Below are 17,678 nucleotides of genomic sequence, written 5' to 3'. Positions count from 1 at the left end.
CAGCGGAGCCTCCCTGCCCCACTGTTGGTGCAAAACCGCTCGCTGGCCTCTGCTTGTCTCGAGCGCAGCTGGTAGGCAAGGTCGAGCGCAAGGCACCCCGCTCAGCCAACAAAGTCACCGCACTTTCCGACTACTACTTGCCTCATGCGCAGCTGAGCGTCATTTTTGATGCGCGTCAGCCATCCCGCTCCGCCGTCGACCTGTTCGCCGGTCGTGTGAGGTTTCATGCACCTGTTTGATTGGTAACCCAGTTCTCCTCTATGCCGTTTACTGGCCCCTCAGGGACGGGTGTGCATTTGGAAGAAGAGGTACAGGTTGACCCTTCTCATACCGCTACGCCTGGCTTGGAGCAAACACCGCTGCTCACCACAGCAGCACGGCTTCTCCAAGTCCTGATAAAAGCGGCCCGCTCGCAGCCGAGTGCTCTAAAGGGAGACCTCCAGTCCCCTCAGCCAAGCATGGCAAGTGGCCCTACGAGTACCTCTCCCAGAGTACGGCAGTTATTCGGACCGCATGAGGGCTACGGAGTACCTCAAGGCACTGCACCGCTATCAACAAGCAACGCGGCTGGGAAACAGCGTGAAGCCAGGCACTATATTTCCCGTCTCGCTAACAGCCCATGTGGCACAGTGGTAGCAACTTGTTGGCTGCCAAGCTTGTTCAATGGAGGTGTTTAGGACGCTTATCCGCAGCAAATTCCTCCCTCCTGACCATGAGCGCCGCATGCGTCGCAAGCCAGATCTTTGCACCCAACACCCCGATGAATCTCTGCTCGAGTATGTCAGCGCTATGCAGGACTCTATCTTCTTGCTGACCCCATAGCATCTGATGCCGAGAAGGTGGAGCGGGTTATTCGTCAAGCTCATCCAACCTTCGCCGCTTACCTTCGGAGCACCCATTATCGTGACCTAAACGAGTTTTCCTCCGATGCGAAGCGGATTCAGGGCGACATACTGGCAGCAAGAGCCTACCGCCCACTGCCACCGCCGTGCGCCTCTCTTAAACCTTGTTGTGCGTGAATTGGTGCTGACTCGTCACTCCATAATTCCCTGAAATACAAGGCGGCCTCGGCCACGAGAGAATACCGAGATGCGCGTGATCTTTCCAACTGCGCTCTTTACCTGTACTCGCCAACGAGAACACGAACCCCGTGCCCCCTGCGCACGAAGGGAAATCCGATCGTGGTGCCCCTTTGGCTAGCAAACGGAAGCTACCTAGCTGTCAAGACGGGCCCAGGCCCCCTCAGTCGGACCGAGGCGTTGTCTGCTACCATTGTCATGAATGCGGCCACATTGCCCAAACATGTGAAGTGTGCCGCCCGATGCAAGAGCCTCCTCGCCCGTCGGGAAACGGTGTGAGCCGCCAGTGAGTTCCCCCTCGCTGGCGGCGACAGTATAAGCGCATGGTAATGAAACGCAACCTCTGGCTCCAGTGGTGTGTTGCGCTGGAACTGACCCTTCACCCATGCCGGCGCCTTGCATCGCCCTTACGATCGCTGGTCAGCAGTTTGTGGCACTTCTGGATAGTGGGGCTTCGGTCTCACTGTTTGAAGAGCAGGTTATGGCTTCTTGCACCAGCATTCTGTCTGCATTAGAGCCTGCGACACTGCCTTCCACCTCGCAGGCTGCCTCGTGCGGCTCGGTGTGGTTGGTTATGCATTGGGAGAATTGCGTGTGTCGTCAGCGCTTTGTGCATCTGCCGGGTCTTTCCGTGCCTATGATTCTCGGACATGACCTCCTCGCACGCCTGGGTATCGTGATTGATGTCACAAGTGGAGGTTACAGGGCAGGTCCTTCTGGCCCCTTGCAACCCTTTGCTACACTTCCACTGGCCACGACGGCCCCTCAGATGCCAGATGCCGCGCGAGAGCAGGAGGAGAGGAGACCTAGCGCAGTTCCCTTGGCTCATGCCTCACACTCCACTGCCAATACCGATCCCTTGCCCGCACGGTGGAAAACAGTTGGTGCATTAAAGCATTAACGGCAACATGGCAGACATGGCTAGCGTGTCGGAGCTGATTTCCCGCGCAAACCATTCTTCTCCCTTCCCGGCTCAAGTCACCATGCAAACAAGTGTCACTGGGACGCACTCTGATTGGCCTCTCGAGTAGTGGCACCCGGCCACCCTCTCCACTTGAGCTCTCCTCTGCTGAGCGCTTTATGCTTTATCACCGCGGCAGATGCACACACCGCAACAAGGTGGTTACATGGGACCTTTGCTCCTGCAACTTCTCATTGTCGTGCTTGGTGGACCACTTCCCGGTTAGCCCTAGCACAGCAGGCACGCGTACTCGATCGGTCTTGTGGTGCGCCTTTGCCTGTAAGTGCCGGGACTGTTGCACTTTGCTGTATCTCGGGTGGATAAACCCGTGTTTGTTGGCAATCTGACCCTGGAGCCTTGTCTGCACTATGTCGGAGAGTCGACGAACCCTGCCGTAGCGCCTTTGTGCGTTATAGAATGGAGGAGCGTTGTGCCATTTCCTGACCATCGCTCATAGGGTGAGCCTTGTGCAAACCCATCTCCACACACTGTCATTGTCCCATTGCTATCATGCCGTCCTCATTCAAACTCGGCCATTCCCTTCGTCACACCATCTTTGCTACGACGTTATACCAGTAGCATCAGGATATCGTCACGCCATCATTGTCATCACTCCAGCATCGTCATTCCATGGTCAGCGCACCATTGTCGTCATACGTCATTGTCACCTCATAGTCATCATGCAGTCATCATACCCATGGTTGGTGCACTGTTGTTGTCATTCCATGGTTGTCAAGCCATCGTTGTCACACCATCATCGTCGCTCCAGCATTACCATCCCATGGTCGAGGTGCCGTAGTGACACCGGCGTCGTCATCGCATGGTCTTCATGCAGTTGTCATCACACCATCGTTGTACGACTATCGCCATGCCATCGTCATTGCACCATTGCATTGTCGTTGCATTGTCATCGTACCATCATCTTCATGCCACCACGGTCATTCCATCGTTGTCATGGGTGTCATGTGCATGATCGAGCGCAACATACCATATTTACACGATCGTAAGTCGACCTATCTTTTTTTTTTTTTTGCTTACAATCGAAACCGAAACATGGCACCGCCAAAAAAGCGAGACCTATGAGCTATCAGGGGAGCTACAACATAGTTACAATTTTATGTTTGTTTTATGGCCCCTACCTATAGTTTTCACTATCCCGCACGTTTGTTTGCTTTTCGGAAGAGTTGTTCAACATTTTTTAGGGTTTTACAGTGCACGCAACACTCATGGGGGGTGTCGATAGTCGATGGAAGTGCCACTGTTCCATTCATGGTGGCACCCCAAGAATGGCGGCACTTGCAGGTAGTATTAATAGTTCATGGAAGAGCAGACACCGCTCACGTGTTTCTATTTCCCTGTAGCTTATATAGGTGTTCTGTGGTACCTCTTGCTTTGATGCGTTCGACTCGACTGCCGGCTACGTGCTACTTCCATGCTTCCTCAGTCTTCATGAGTGCTCCAGGCCCTCTAAACATTCGGCCTGCGTTCACAGCAGTGTTCAAGATGGCTGCCATCTTTTACGCCGAAGAAACAAATCACTGCGCAGCGGGCTGCAAGTTCGATGTTTCTGAACGGTTCGTGTGAGAGTGGAGACTGCAGTGAAGTAAAATTTTCACCTGTGACGGCAAGCGAAGAATTTCCTATGGGCCGAAGTTGGGACGCTTTCCAGAGCTGTAGGCCAAGCTTACTGGGTACGTCGCTGAAATGCGTGATCGGTCCCTGCCAGTGAAGTAGGACATGTTCATGAAACAAGCCCGGATCTTCGCCTTTTAAGGACCTGCTCCGCCGTGAGTACGAGTGGCTGGCGGCAGAAGACCGCAAACTGACGCCAACCGGGCCTGTCAAAAGAGCCTCCCTGACGGCTGCGTGTGGTTGGGTGCATTCAGCGTGGGCTGCTGTTCCACAAGATGTCGTAGTGCGGTCGTTTGCCAAATGTGGAATTTCACTGGACAACGACGCGCTGTGGGACCATAGCAGCGATGACGATGGCAGCACTAGTGAAGACGAGTAGTCCAGTGACCATACCAGCTACTAATAAATTTTCGTTATAGAATGCGCCCTCGGGTATCTCTTTTTTTTTTTCTTATCCCTGTCACGCAATATGGGGGGGTCGACTTACAATCGTGTAAAATACAGTAGTTATGTTGAGCGAGGCGGTTCCCTGTGGAAATGTCCATCCGAGTTGTGGGGTCTCAACTAGCAAACAGTCGCTAAGCAGCAACGCCGTTCTTCACAAATGCTAAAGAAAGCTTCACTTAAAGGGTCCCTTAACCGGTTTGGACAACCATTGTAGGTGTGTAGGGTACAGCTACAGTAAAACAATCATGCCACAAATTAAGTGAAACGTCTCACATTAAGAGAGGTGTGGACGATTGCAAGTTACCCTCCTCCCTAGCCTTGCTTTTTCCCCTCAACTTGTTTGCCGAGCAATCTGGGCTAAGCTCCGAGTTCACTAGCTCTGCGTCATGATGTGATGTCAGGTCGTCTGCTTCCAGTGTCTTGGAGCCAGTGTGAGAAGCCTCTCCAACCTCTCTGCTACCACCTGGCTGTCAAGCCCCAATGAAAGCTATCCAAGTAGTGAAAGCTATCCAAGCAGTGTGTGTTGAGAGCATTCTGTCACAGCACCGAGCATCTCCGGCATTCCAGTAAATGCAGGCAAGCTGGGCGTTTTGATGAATGGGTGAAGGCGTAAATGTGATTGGCCTGCATGGTGGAGCTGCCTGGTGGCACAGAACTCAATTAGCCTATCACAGAGCTAATATCGCTGTAACCAAATGTAAAATGCAAAACATTTTAAACATATAAAAAGCCTACTTGTTCACGATTACGCTGCTGCCAAAAATTTACACCAGCAGCAAAATACAAGAACAAGACTCTTGGTTACTGCTATCTTAGCTCTGTGTTAGTATGGTTGAGCTCTGCGCCACGAGGTGGCTGCACTCTCCAGGGAGCTTACCTTTGCACTCCACTCGTCTGGCAAAACGGCCAGTCCGCCTGCATTTAATGGAATGCCAAACACGCTAAAACTCTCTATCATGGTAATAATAAAGTGGCGGCCTCAAACGTGTTGATCCTGGCGCCGATCGAATACGGACAACCTGATGCGCTGCAGCCACTTCACTCGCCTGTTGCCTTGCATAGGGACACGATGTCGCAGCTTGACATGTCGCCGATCACTAGATTTGCAGCCCATAACATGACACGGGCGGTCTATGGTGCTCACAAAAATAAAGCTCGAGACCAACAATGAACGCGCAGTTAGCATCAACATGGAACAAGTTGTAACACAAGCAGACAACACTTGCTCTATGCCGAAAGTGCTTCGGTGTTTCGTTCTTCAAATTTCGTTCGGTATTCTCGTTCTGTTAAATTTTTTTTTTTTTTTTTTAGAGACAGATTAACCAATATTCCACCCATTACCAACAACATTTGTTCACCATAAACTTCGAAAAATTATTCATGATGCAAGCTGGGTAGCCAATCAGATAGCTTGCGCAACTGACGTCACGTGGCCAGCTATGTAGATGGCAATGAGGTGGCTGAAAACTCTGGGGAGCGACGTTGCTGCGATCGATAGTGATGCACATTTTAAAGCATTATAAAAAATTACACACTTTATGTGGAGCACTTAAGCATGTCATTTAAAATGCCCCTCACCAGGCCACATAGCAAATTTTGGTTATACACCGAGGAGTTACGTGCCCTCTGAGGAGTGTTCTACTGCAAGAATTTTTCAAATTATTTCATTAATAGCTGACATAGAAATATTCGATGTGCTATGAACTCATGATTTCAGGCGGCGAGCATCACCGCCAGCATAGACACTCTCCCCACTTGTCCCGTCTAACCTCCGCAAGCGAAATTCCTTCCTGCGTTCTGCCATACTGGAGCTGGAGAATCGGGTGATGATTCTGTCACGGGCCCTACCTTTTTTTTTTCCCCTCGTTCTCTCACATTTTTGCTGAGTGGTGCACTTCTGGTGACAATCTCATGCGTGAGCTGTAGCGTTTGTCTCGTTTTGCGCAGTGGACGATTTCGCTCCTCATGCACAAGAACACCTGATGTCAATCAAGTCGGTGCCACAATCATAGGCACTGAGGCAGGCATGAGAGGATAAAAGAGCATGATTATGGCGCTGGAATGCGATAGAAAATGACATAATTTTGTTCTCTGCGCACTTCACTGTATGACTTGAGAACAAGCAGATGAAACGGAAGTACATCTCATGCTACAGTATGAAGTAAAACAATAACACAGACATCTGGCTTGTATGTTTTGTTATTTATCTAAAATTTAATTTGTCTATTGCAGCAATAAATTAAACAAGTAACTGTTGTTGCCTTCAGTAATTCTCGGAAGTCGTGTGTCGCTGTGAGTGACGTCGCAGCACTACCATGTACGTAGGTGCACTTGCACGATTGACGTCAACTCTTGCTCGGAGCGCAGCACCCGCGAGAAGGGCAAACGACGTTTGGTTTAAAATGCAAACTCTTTCCACGGCGCATAGGGATGTAATACTTGGCAGACATGATCGTTTGTGCGTACTGTATGCATTGTGCTTGTCAGCTCAATATGGCCAGACCTGGCGAGGGGCCCTTTAAATATGCTCTGGATAAGTATGAGCACCCTTAACCCATTCGCTTCCACAGCTGATGATCGGCTGGTGGTGATGGCCAAGGCCAATGTCGGAGTGACCGGCAATTCACCAGCCGCTCAAAGAACGGCTGTCCCACACCGCGTGAAATCCCCAGATTTTTTTATTGTTTACACAGGATCTAGCAGCCGTAAAGCATATAATTAAATCGCAGTTTGGCAGTGTACTGAACATTGGTGCAGATAGATTGTGTATTTTTGGATCGTATTACCAGTAAATAAGAAGTGTGACTGTATTGGGTCATTTTTTTGTGTTGATGATCGGAAACATTGCCGTCGGGAAATCATACGAAATGATATCATATCAATAAGAATCAACTGCCTCAGTCATTACTGGCGTTAGCCATTAGAACTTTCGGCCTCGTCGTGGTGTCAATGTATTTAACGAAAATTCAGTGGGCAGCCTACAGGAGTCGTTCTTCCAGGAATGTTATGTGCAATTGAATGAGCACATCCAAATGTAGTCGAATTACACTTGCAAAAATGAGTTGTTTTGTTATTTTTTATTCGTGAAAATTACTTGGTGGAGCAGGCATAATTTAGATAGCAAAGATGACGCTGCAGGATTGCTGTCACTGAATACATTGACTCAGTAAATGGTTAAGGCAGCTGCAATAGTGCAAGTCTGCTTACTTATATATGAAAAAGTTCTTTACTCGGACGAAATAGTGAGTATTGGTTGAAAAGTAAAAATTATTCCTAATACTTTTCACATTGTTGCTGTATTGTCTGCTTAGTGCAATCACAACAGTGCAAGAACTGTCTCTTGTTGCAGGTGTTGTCAAAATGTGGACGCCTAATATGAGGGAAGCAGCGGTAACTATGTTGTGTGCTAAGGCACCTGTGAGGGACCTTGCAGTGGACCAACGTGGCCTGTGAGTAATCTAGCCCTTGCTTAGTATTTGACTCAAGGACACATGGAAATGAAAACAAAAAAAAAATTTTTCATGCTGTAGCATGTTCATGTTCATGAATTTTGGACCATATAAAAAGCCTAGTTGCGGATTTTAGATTGCGTAGGTGCAGGGGAGCCTCTGTGGAAAATTTTACGATTTAAATATGAGTGGATATGCCACGAAAAACTAGCAAAAATATCCATTTTTGATATTGCCAGTGAAGGTATAAACTAGGTTGTAATAATGTATTTACAGTGCATGTCTATATAAATGAGCCATGAAAGTGAAAATTGGCCACCTGAAAGCATGAAATTTGAGGGGTCTCAGTGCTCTTGGTAACAAAGTATGCAAGTTCAAACATACAAAAAGGGCATTTATTGCTCCTTTTGTACGTTGCCAGCTAGCCAAAATGCCATATGTACATGATTCTAATGCGCCCCTGAATCTAATGCACACTCAATTTTTGTGGGTTGAAATTTAAAAAAATAAAAGTGCACCTGAACGTAACATTCCCGATTTATAAAAGAAAAATATAGCATTCCCTCCACGTTTGTGATCAGAAAAAAAAAAAAAAAGACATGCAGAATTTACGTTCACAGAAGGGAAGCATTCTTAGAAAATGAGCTTTCACAATGAAGATGGCATGTTGATGTAATTTGTGCTTCATTGATCACAGATAAGCAGACAGGCTCGGTGTTCTCAAGTGATCACATTTAGAAGTACTGCTATCACTTTCGTGGCATTTTACGTGACTCTGCATCGGATTTGTTGAACTATGCAGCCAACAGCATTCCTGGCACAGTGCGCAGAAAGCGAGTAAGGTGCTTCAATGCGTACCTCCTCATCACAGCGGGCAAGGAGGCCATTGAGGCACGCTAACATCACTTGGCACAGCACCATAAATACTGCTGGCTAAATAAGCCTACGCAATTTGTTCCTGTTTGCACAAAATCTTGTGAAAGTGATAGTTTCTTCGAAAGTGACCGACGGAGAATACCGCTCCATATTGTAGTCGAGCACAAAATGAACCCACAGCAACTTCACAAAAACCACTGTCCTTCCTCCATGACGAAAACATGGTTTGGTGCCATTTTGTGATGGTGATGGTGCTGTGCCTCATGGCTTTTAATGTAGGCCGTTGCCAATGCCACGAACACTGTTTTGGTCTCGTATCCGATGGTAACGCGCAGGCTATTTTCGAATCCATTTTCTCTGAAAAAAACGTGCAGGTTAGATTTATGTAAATATGCATGTACAAAGAAGGAATATGCTGACGAATCGAGGAAATTCAGCTCACCACGCAGAGATAATAATATTTGCCCATGCCATATACAAATGCCTAAGTCACTTGCAGATAAGATTCTGTAAACAGAGGCATGTCTGAGCATGCTTTCCAAAGTCGAATGGAAAACTTTTCATTGGACAGTCCCGTGAAGCGCGCTAAACAGTGCAAGCTCGGTTCACCCTTGCCAGCCATCCTAGAGCCAAAGAATAGGAAGGAAGTTGCTCTCGCGCCCAAGTTATCCATGCTATCAGGCACTTGGTAGTTATCCATGCCATCAGGTAGTTCTGACATAGGAACACTCACACCATCTCTCTTTGCAGCTGCATAGCTTATGACGCCGACTTCCGTTGTCGCACATGTGTCACACAAGGAAGCCGAAAGACAGGAGATGCGATATATCCGAGCGTCCCCACAAACTACAAAGGAAACAGACAGTTTCTCCTGAAAGAAATTTTCGTACAGCACAATGTGTTGTGTTGGCGGGCTAGTTGGTGCGGATCCATAAATACTTCGTTTAGCGCAAAACAACGGACACAAGAAAAGGCGACAGGACAAGGCGCTACTCTCAACTGACATCATTTTATTGCGTCACTCCTTTATAGATTCGTATTATAGAATTTTCATAGTTAAACAAACATTTGTTGTGGTTAATGGATCAGACACGATGCCACCACTTTTCCAGGGCAGTTTTACCTTCTACTGAACTAACCAGGAGGCTAATAATGGGTGGTGGGCGAGAGCAAGTTGAGAACTTGAAGGGCAGAAACATTCAATAGGGAAATAAGGCATGTGGAAAGCCGGAAGGTGGAGGTTGTTTTATCAAACAGGAGATTGTCATCCAATCAGAAGTAGCAAGAGCTTGTAGCTTTGTGCTACTGTCAGTTAAATGACAATCAGCAGTTTCAGCCCTTTGCCAACTGCACCAAATTTTGCCAACACGAACCTGAGAAAAAAATCAAGCAAGATTTCAGCATACTGCACCAAAACCTGTCCACCAAACATGTCATGCCATGTCATTTCTGTCTTGTCATGCACGCTTGTCTTGTCACACATGTTTGTACATATCCAGGTAAAGAAACATCCACGATGCCATCAATTCATTTCATGATTAGAGAGTTTTAGAATAGGGGCCCCAATATTTCGGGGCCCCAAAGAGCTTTGCGGGTGTTAGCGTTGGGGCACGCAGGAGTGAAGAGTTTTAAAACAGGGTTTTACGTTTGCGGATAGCATCTTGCACTGACAGCGCTACTACGGCGTCAAAGAAAAGCTATTAGAAATAATTAAATAAAATATACCATTTTATGATATGAATAGTAAATTTGACTTGCGTGTAATTGCGTTTAATTACAATGTAAAGGTTATTCTTCAAGCAGCAAACAATTAGTTGTGCTTAGTTTTGAGCAACAAAACCAACTTTACGTGCCTTCACCAGCCAAGCTTAGCCGTGTTAGGCCTACGAGCCATAAAATCCACACTCGAATTCGGAATCAGCGGCATCTAATGAATCAATCTTCATAACACACGTTAGTTGAGAGAAAGCGATAACTGCAGTCACTTCTCCTAGCTTGCGAACTTCACGCATTACCGCGAATCGAACCCGGTTTGGTGCTAGGTTAGAGCCGTCGCTTCGATGGGTGCCGCCATGTTTGTTGACGCAAGGCTTTTGGGAACGCTATTTGAGCTCCCGCTAAATCGGTGAAATAGCGTTCCCAATGCAAAACCCAAACGCAGTTTGCGTCTCGCGCATGCGCAGTGGCTTCGACGCCATTTCTTTGGGGCCCCTATTCTAAAACTCTGTTATCATTCTTGTCAGGTCCATTGTTTAACAAGTATTTTATAAGGATATCCGTGACATTAATGAAATCATGACATCAATGTCATAATTGAGATGAAATCACATTAATGAATTTGCATTAATGGTGTAATGTAATGGTGATCATGTAATGGTGTAATGGTGATGGTGTAATGGTGATCATGTAATCATGTAATGGTGAATGGCATCATACAAGATGTAGACGTGCTCGGCAAGGTACGCTGCAGTGACCATAGGATGGTAAGAACTCGAATTAGCCTAGACTTGAGGAGGGAACGGAAGAAACTGGTACACAAGAAGCCAATCAATGAGTTAGCGGTAAGAGGGAAACTAGAGGAATTCCGGATCAAGCTACAGAACAGGTATTTGGCTTTAACTCAGGAAGAGGACCTTAGTGTTGAAGCAATGAACGACTATCTCATGGGCACCATTAAGGAGTGCGCAATAGAAGTCGGTTGTAACTCCGTTAGACAGGAAACCAGTAAGCTATCGCAGGAGACGAAAGATCTGATCAAGAAACGCCAATGTATGAAAGCCTCTAACCCTACAGCTAGAATAGAACTGGCAGAACTTTCTAAGTTAATCAACAAGCGTAAGACAGCGGACATCAGGAACTATAATATGGATAGAATTGAACAGGCTCTCAGGAACGGAGGAAGCCTAAAAACAGTGAAGAAGAAACTAGGAATAGGCAAGAATCAGATGTGTGCGTTAAGAGACAAAGCCGGCAATATCGTTACTAATATGGATGAGATAGTTCAAGTGGCTGAGGAGTTCTATAGAGATTTATACAGTACCAGTGGCACCCACGACGATAGTGGAAGAGAGAATAGCCTAGAGGAATTCGAAATTCCACAGGTAACGCCAGAAGAAGTAAAGAAAGCCTTAGGAGCTATGCAAAGGGGGAAGGCAGCTGGGGAGGATCAGGTAACAGCAGATTTGTTGAAGGATGGTGGTCAGATTGTTCTAGAGAAACTGGCCACCCTGTATACGCAATGCCTTATAACCTCGAGCGTACCGGAATCTTGGAAGAACGCTAACATAATCCTAATCCATAAGAAAGGGGACGCCAAAGACTTGAAAAATTATAGACCGATCAGCTTACTGTCCGTTGCCTACAAAGTATTTACTAAGGTAATCGCAAATAGAATCAGGAACACCTTAGACTTCTGTCAACCAAAGGACCAGGCAGGATTCCGTAAAGGCTACTCAACAATAGACCATATTCACACTATCAATCAAGTGATAGAGAAATGTGCAGAATATAACCAACCCTTATATATAGCTTTCATTGATTACGAGAAAGCGTTTGATTCAGTCGAAACCTCAGCAGTCATGGAGGCATTACGGAATCAGGGTGTAGATGAGCCATATGTAAAGATACTGGAAGATATCTATAGCGGCTCCACAGCCACCGTAGTCCTCCACAAAGAAAGCAACAAAATCCCTATAAAGAAAGGCGTCAGACAGGGAGATACGATATCTCCAATGCTATTCACAGCATGTTTACAGGAGGTATTCAGAGGCCTGGAGTGGGAAGAATTAGGGATAAAAGTTGATGGAGAATACCTTAGCAACTTGCGATTCGCTGATGATATTGCCTTGCTTAGTAACTCAGGAGACCAATTGCAATGCATGCTCACTGACCTGGAGAGGCAAAGCAGAAGGGTGGGTCTGAAAATTAATCTGCAGAAAACTAAAGTATTGTTTAACAGGCTCGGAAGAGAACAGCAGTTTACGATAGGTAGCGAAGCACTGGAAGGGGTAAGGGAATACATCTACTTAGGGCAGGTAGTGACCACGGATCCGGATCATGAGACTGAAATAACCAGAAGAATAAGAATGGGCTGGGGTGCGCTTGGCAGGCATTCTCAAATCATGAACAGCAGGTTGCCACTATCCCTCAAAAGGAAAGTGTATAACAGCTGTGTGTTACCAGTACTCACATATGGAGCAGAAACCTGGAGGCTTACGAAAAGGGTTCTGCTGAAATTGAGGACGACGCAACGAGCTATGGAAAGAAGAATGATGGGTGTGACGTTAAGGGATAAGAAAAGAGCAGATTGGGTGAGGCAACAAACGCGGGTAAACGACATCTTAGTTGAAATCAAGAAAAAGAAATGGGCATGGGCCGGACATGTAATGAGGAGGGAAGATAACCGATGGTCACTAAGGGTTACGGACTGGATTCCAAGGGAAGGGATGCGTAGCAGGGGGCGGCAGAAAGTTAGGTGGGCGGATGACATTAAGACGTTTGCAGGGAAAACATGGCCACAATTAGTACATGACCGGGGTAGTTGGAGAAGTATGGGAGAGGCCTTTGCCCTGCAGTGGGCGTAACTAGGCTGATGATGATGATGATGATGATGTAATGGTGATGGAAATAAATCATTATTATTATTAATTACATGCTATGAATTTATTTAACTGGATATATTCTGAATATGCATATTATGACATGCATGTCATAACATGATTGCCATGAATACACAGTATGGCTTGTCTGTATGTCAAGCCATGATGGGATTCCCTTGAATATCATAAATTCATGTCATGCATGCATGTGTGCATGCCACAACATTATTGCCATGACAAGAACTTATGCAGACCCAGTGGACTAAGTTGTCTACTAGGGCCGATTGTTATATGCTCATCTTCGTAATGCCTTGATGGTTATTGCAGTGTCATTCCAGCTTCATAATCCGGCTCTCCTCTTATTCTCGCGTGCTGCCTGCGCTCGAGCCAAGTGGCATGCATAAAAATATCCTGGCATCTCGGTAGCAAAATACCGGTTTCATCTGTTCAGACAGCGATTGAAAAGCAAGTTCCCCATGAGCAATGATTCTGAACATCGGAAAGCAACGTGCCTCCTCCTCATTCCTCCCGAAGCTCGTACCGGACTTTCACGGCCCTTCTCATTTTACCGGACTGCTTAATGAAACGTCGAGGCCTGCTGCACCAAGGCGAGCCTGCACCATGCAACTCATCCTAATGGCTATAAATGGACACAGGCTTCAGGTTGTGCTGCAGTTTCATCGTCAAGTCATCCATTTGTGTTTTCCAAATGGTACCATGTGCTGCTGGCCGTGAGAATTTAATTTCTGCGTTTCTTGCCCACCTTACACCTCAATGCTGCTCTTTCACATGAATTCGATCATTCATAGAAATCATGCAATTGTTGGTACTGTCGTCATGGTTTTGCTGTTGTCGTCGCGCACACGCACTGATAATAATTCTAGTTCAGTGTACTCATGTCACACACACAAATACTGGATTTACATTGGTCAATCTGGTAATGCCTTGCGGAACCCGAAACAGGGGCCGTATTCTGTAGCGGTTTGCTTTGGAACCGGTTCGGTCTGGCTGTTGCCATTGGTCGGCGCTTCGTTGTCGTCATCCCTGGTGGGCGGGACGACAAATTTGGTTGACGTCACACAGGTTGCCAATCATCTGGAAAGGAACCGGTTCCCTGCTACGAGAGGAACCGCAGAGAAGTGGTTCGCTCGAGGGTCGCGCGCGGTGGCGAGCATGATGTCGAGAGTTGCTAGGGCAACCGTGGCTGCCGGCTAGTCTCGCGCCAGCTGACGAGCCGGCACCTAGACAAGACGAGACAGAGACGGCAATGGCGGCTCCTTTGGATGTGCTGCAGCTGGCGTGCGCCGAAAGACAACGACGCGACGCGTTCGGCATGGCCGAAGAAGAGTTTCGAAGGCATTTTAGGCTCTCCAAAGACATAGTGCGACGTCTTTGCGATGAGCTGGAAGAAGATCTCGGACCTCAAAGATTTCGTGGTGTCGACACAACGATGAAAGTGCAGTGCACGCGGCGTTTTTTTTTGCCACTGGGAGCTTTCCAGTGCGTCGGGAATGAAGAAGCGATTGCGCTGTCACAGCCTTCGGTCAGCCGGATCATTAGAGCCATCACCAAGGCCATTACAGTTGTGGGCAAAGAAAAAGGATGGGTTAGATTCCCATCTGCGGCGTAACAGAAAGCCGCCATCAGCTGCTGGCCCAACACACACATGACGCCTTTGCTAGGTAGGGGTGCTCCTCGACAAATGAAACGAGTAATTCGTGCTGCCTCGCTGAAATATAAGGACCCAGCCGCTTGTTTTTTGTGCGACGACATCGTTTCGGTTTTGGTGCGTGAACAAGTCCGAAACGTAAACAAAGTGAGGCAAGTTGTTTGCATAACGTATGACACACCACCTAACGACTAAATAAGAAAACAACACAAATAAAATTACAACTCCCAGTAGCCGTCTGCGCCGCAAGGTCACATTTATTACTGAAAATTATATTTGCAAGTGTTCTATACAAACCAACGTTTTTTTATCAAACCAGCAACATCCTTCATTTGCTATACCGTCCCCTAAGTAGAAACAAAAATGATGACGTGATCTTCCGGCAGACCGCCGCTCATTGATTGGTTCCCCTCACGCCGCCCCGTTCCACTCTTCTCCGAGTGACGTAATCCAGACGTAACAGCCAGACCGAACCGGTTCCAAAGCGAACCGCTATAGAATACGGCCCCAGTGCTGCATAACCAGCTGCCTGCAAAATGCTTTGCATAACGTCGATTTCCACAGTGCATGGGATCTGCATAGTATTTTACTTTTAAAATGCCTAGCTTCTGTGTGGTGTATAGGGCTCTGCACTGGTGCAATTATGCACCACTAATCGAGGAAGACGAATGGTGCTGAGGCTTTTCAATCCAGTATCGGTTTTTTTACTTGGGATACAGTAGAACCTCGTTCATATGCTTTGGAAAGAATTGTAAAAACAAACTACCTTAGAAAACGTAAGATCGGAAGTCACTAAAATATTTGACAGACTCCACTGTAATTGAGATCTACGTGATGTGAAGCGCCGCACGAATCATTGCAGCATGAGAATCATGCATGCCGAACTGGTGGGGCTCGAGCAGCCTGAGACACACATTGTCGTTTTTACGGCTTTGGCAAGCTTACGTTTGTGCTCCTTGAATTCGGGCTGGGTCAGCAGCTTCTTCAGGTTGAGCATTTTGGTGGGAAGTTTGACGTGCCCACTCAGCGCGAATTGTTGCAGTGCGAGATGTGGACGCTTGTCGAGCTGGTAGGGCCCAAGAGACCCAACCTGAGCGCATTTTGGCATTTTCTTATTGCGTGACGGAAAATCGAGCTGGTGGGCAACACCGGAATTGCCGATTAAAAGTGTGCAGTATGCTTCCAACGGTACTATAGCCCACATTCTATCCAACAAATAAGTGAAGATGCTTATCGCAATAGGGTTAGTGGTGATAGCTGTGAATGCAGTGTGGTGGCGACCCGGGAGGGGATTTGCTGATACTAGAATAAGAAACTTGGTGCACACAAATGTTTTCATGTGAGACTGGCTGGCAGCTATTGCGGATAAGCTGTTGCAGTGGGTGACTACTGTTCTGAGATCACTCATGCCTTGCGCGTTTTCTTGTTTACATGGTATCTAGTAGCCGGAAAATGTATCATATGATTGCAGTTTGGCAATCCACTGAACATTGGTGCCGAAAGATAGTGTTTTCCGGGAACTTATAAAAGACAGTTCCGCTTACCGGTATGGTAAGTGAAACTGGTATGGTAAGAGGAACTGTAAATGACCAGAACTGTATTGGGTCATTTTTCTTGTTCTCTATCGTGAATGCTGGTGCCAGGAAATCGTACGTAACGGGATTGTATCAATGAGGTTCTACTGTATATAGTAGTCTGCATTCTTCAGAGATACCCATGAGCCATGATTTATGGCATGGTTTATTGTTTATGTGGAATAGAGGCAAGCTCACTGGCATTACAGTGCTGGAACAGCTGCGCCAATTGCACTAAGGGCAGTTTTCTGTGCCATCGTGCTCCAAAACAGAATTTTAGTGAAAAATTGCACCTAGCCTGCACCAAAGAAGCATAAGAGCGAACGTCCATTCCATTTATGCTGCTAGCTAGTAAAACACAAACCAAATTTTAAGTGCACTGTCATGATCATCCTGGAGGTCAGCTGAGTAGCCATAGCCATAAATATAACCGGTGCTGTCGGTCTACCATTTTGGTGTTTTGGCTCTTTTGGTGCATTTCTGTCTGGCGAAAGTTCCTTTGTACTTTCTCTGTGCAGTCTTGTTTGTGTTGCAGTTGTGTATTCCTCGTACTAGTGTGGCCTGGAGCTCGCTGAAGGAGGTGGTCAAATCAAATTCTGGACACCCGATTTTTCGGACGTGCCCAGTAATTCGGACACCTTCGTGGCATACCCCATAGAGCCAATGAATAAAAACGTCTGAAATTGCAGATGCAAAAAACCTTCGCTGTCCGATATTGCAGAGTTTTTGTCATGACCGCAGATCCAAAACACACAAAACGAGTGTGATCTGTGTTCACAATCGTTTAATCGAAACCACCACCATCGCCATTTTGATAAGCCTTGAACCGCCGCTCTCGTACATAGCCACGCTAGGCCTAGCTACTTCGACGTTCGCTACCAAGCTACTTGCTATTCAGTGCCATGTTCTTTATTGATACAATTTGTTGCTGTTGGCAATGGTACCGACTCCGCCTTTGTAATCCTCGTCAGTGGCCTCGAAGCCCGAAAAGCACAGCGCCTTGCATAATGCCGGTACTCAAAAGTCAGCTTCGTCTCAATACAGCAATGTTAAGTGGTGAAGCATACGCAAAGCATTGCAGTAAAGCATAGCAAGAGTGAGAAGGGCAATTGTCACGGGACACGGTATGTATTTCTTAATTATACCTGTGTGCACCTGCCGTCCCCTATCACAGTAAGAGCACCGACACACCTGATGAGTGTACTGGTAGGCCTTTAGAGCTATTCCGGACACGCCTATGGCGATTTGAACTCTTGGAGGAAGTAAAGGGCATGCATTTATTTTTTCGGATGTTGACTGTGCCTTGTTATATGTGTACCCAAATACTGGCACATAATTTGTTAGCAGTGGGGACCTTCCTTGCAACACTCCATGATCGGAAGGGCAAATCCCG

The 17,678-nt window shown here is 46.9% G+C and overlaps 1 protein-coding gene across 3 annotated transcripts in view; it reads left to right on the top strand.

The window, feature by feature from the left end:
- Positions 1 to 17,678, top strand: part of LOC142585471 (WD repeat-containing protein 46) — a 72,828-nt gene that overhangs the window by 37,460 nt on the left and 17,690 nt on the right. For all 3 annotated transcript variants that reach the window (XM_075696275.1, XM_075696266.1, XM_075696257.1), the window contains one exon: positions 7,469 to 7,568. In XM_075696275.1, coding sequence (XP_075552390.1) covers positions 7,469 to 7,568 — 100 coding nt within the window. The remainder of the gene's footprint in view (positions 1 to 7,468; positions 7,569 to 17,678) is intronic.

This window comes from Dermacentor variabilis, chromosome 1 (assembly GCF_050947875.1).
Source record: "Dermacentor variabilis isolate Ectoservices chromosome 1, ASM5094787v1, whole genome shotgun sequence".
Classification (NCBI taxonomy): Eukaryota; Metazoa; Arthropoda; class Arachnida; order Ixodida; family Ixodidae; genus Dermacentor; species Dermacentor variabilis.
The sequence above is the reverse complement of the archived record's forward strand: the minus strand, read 5'-3'. Positions and strand labels throughout refer to the sequence as shown.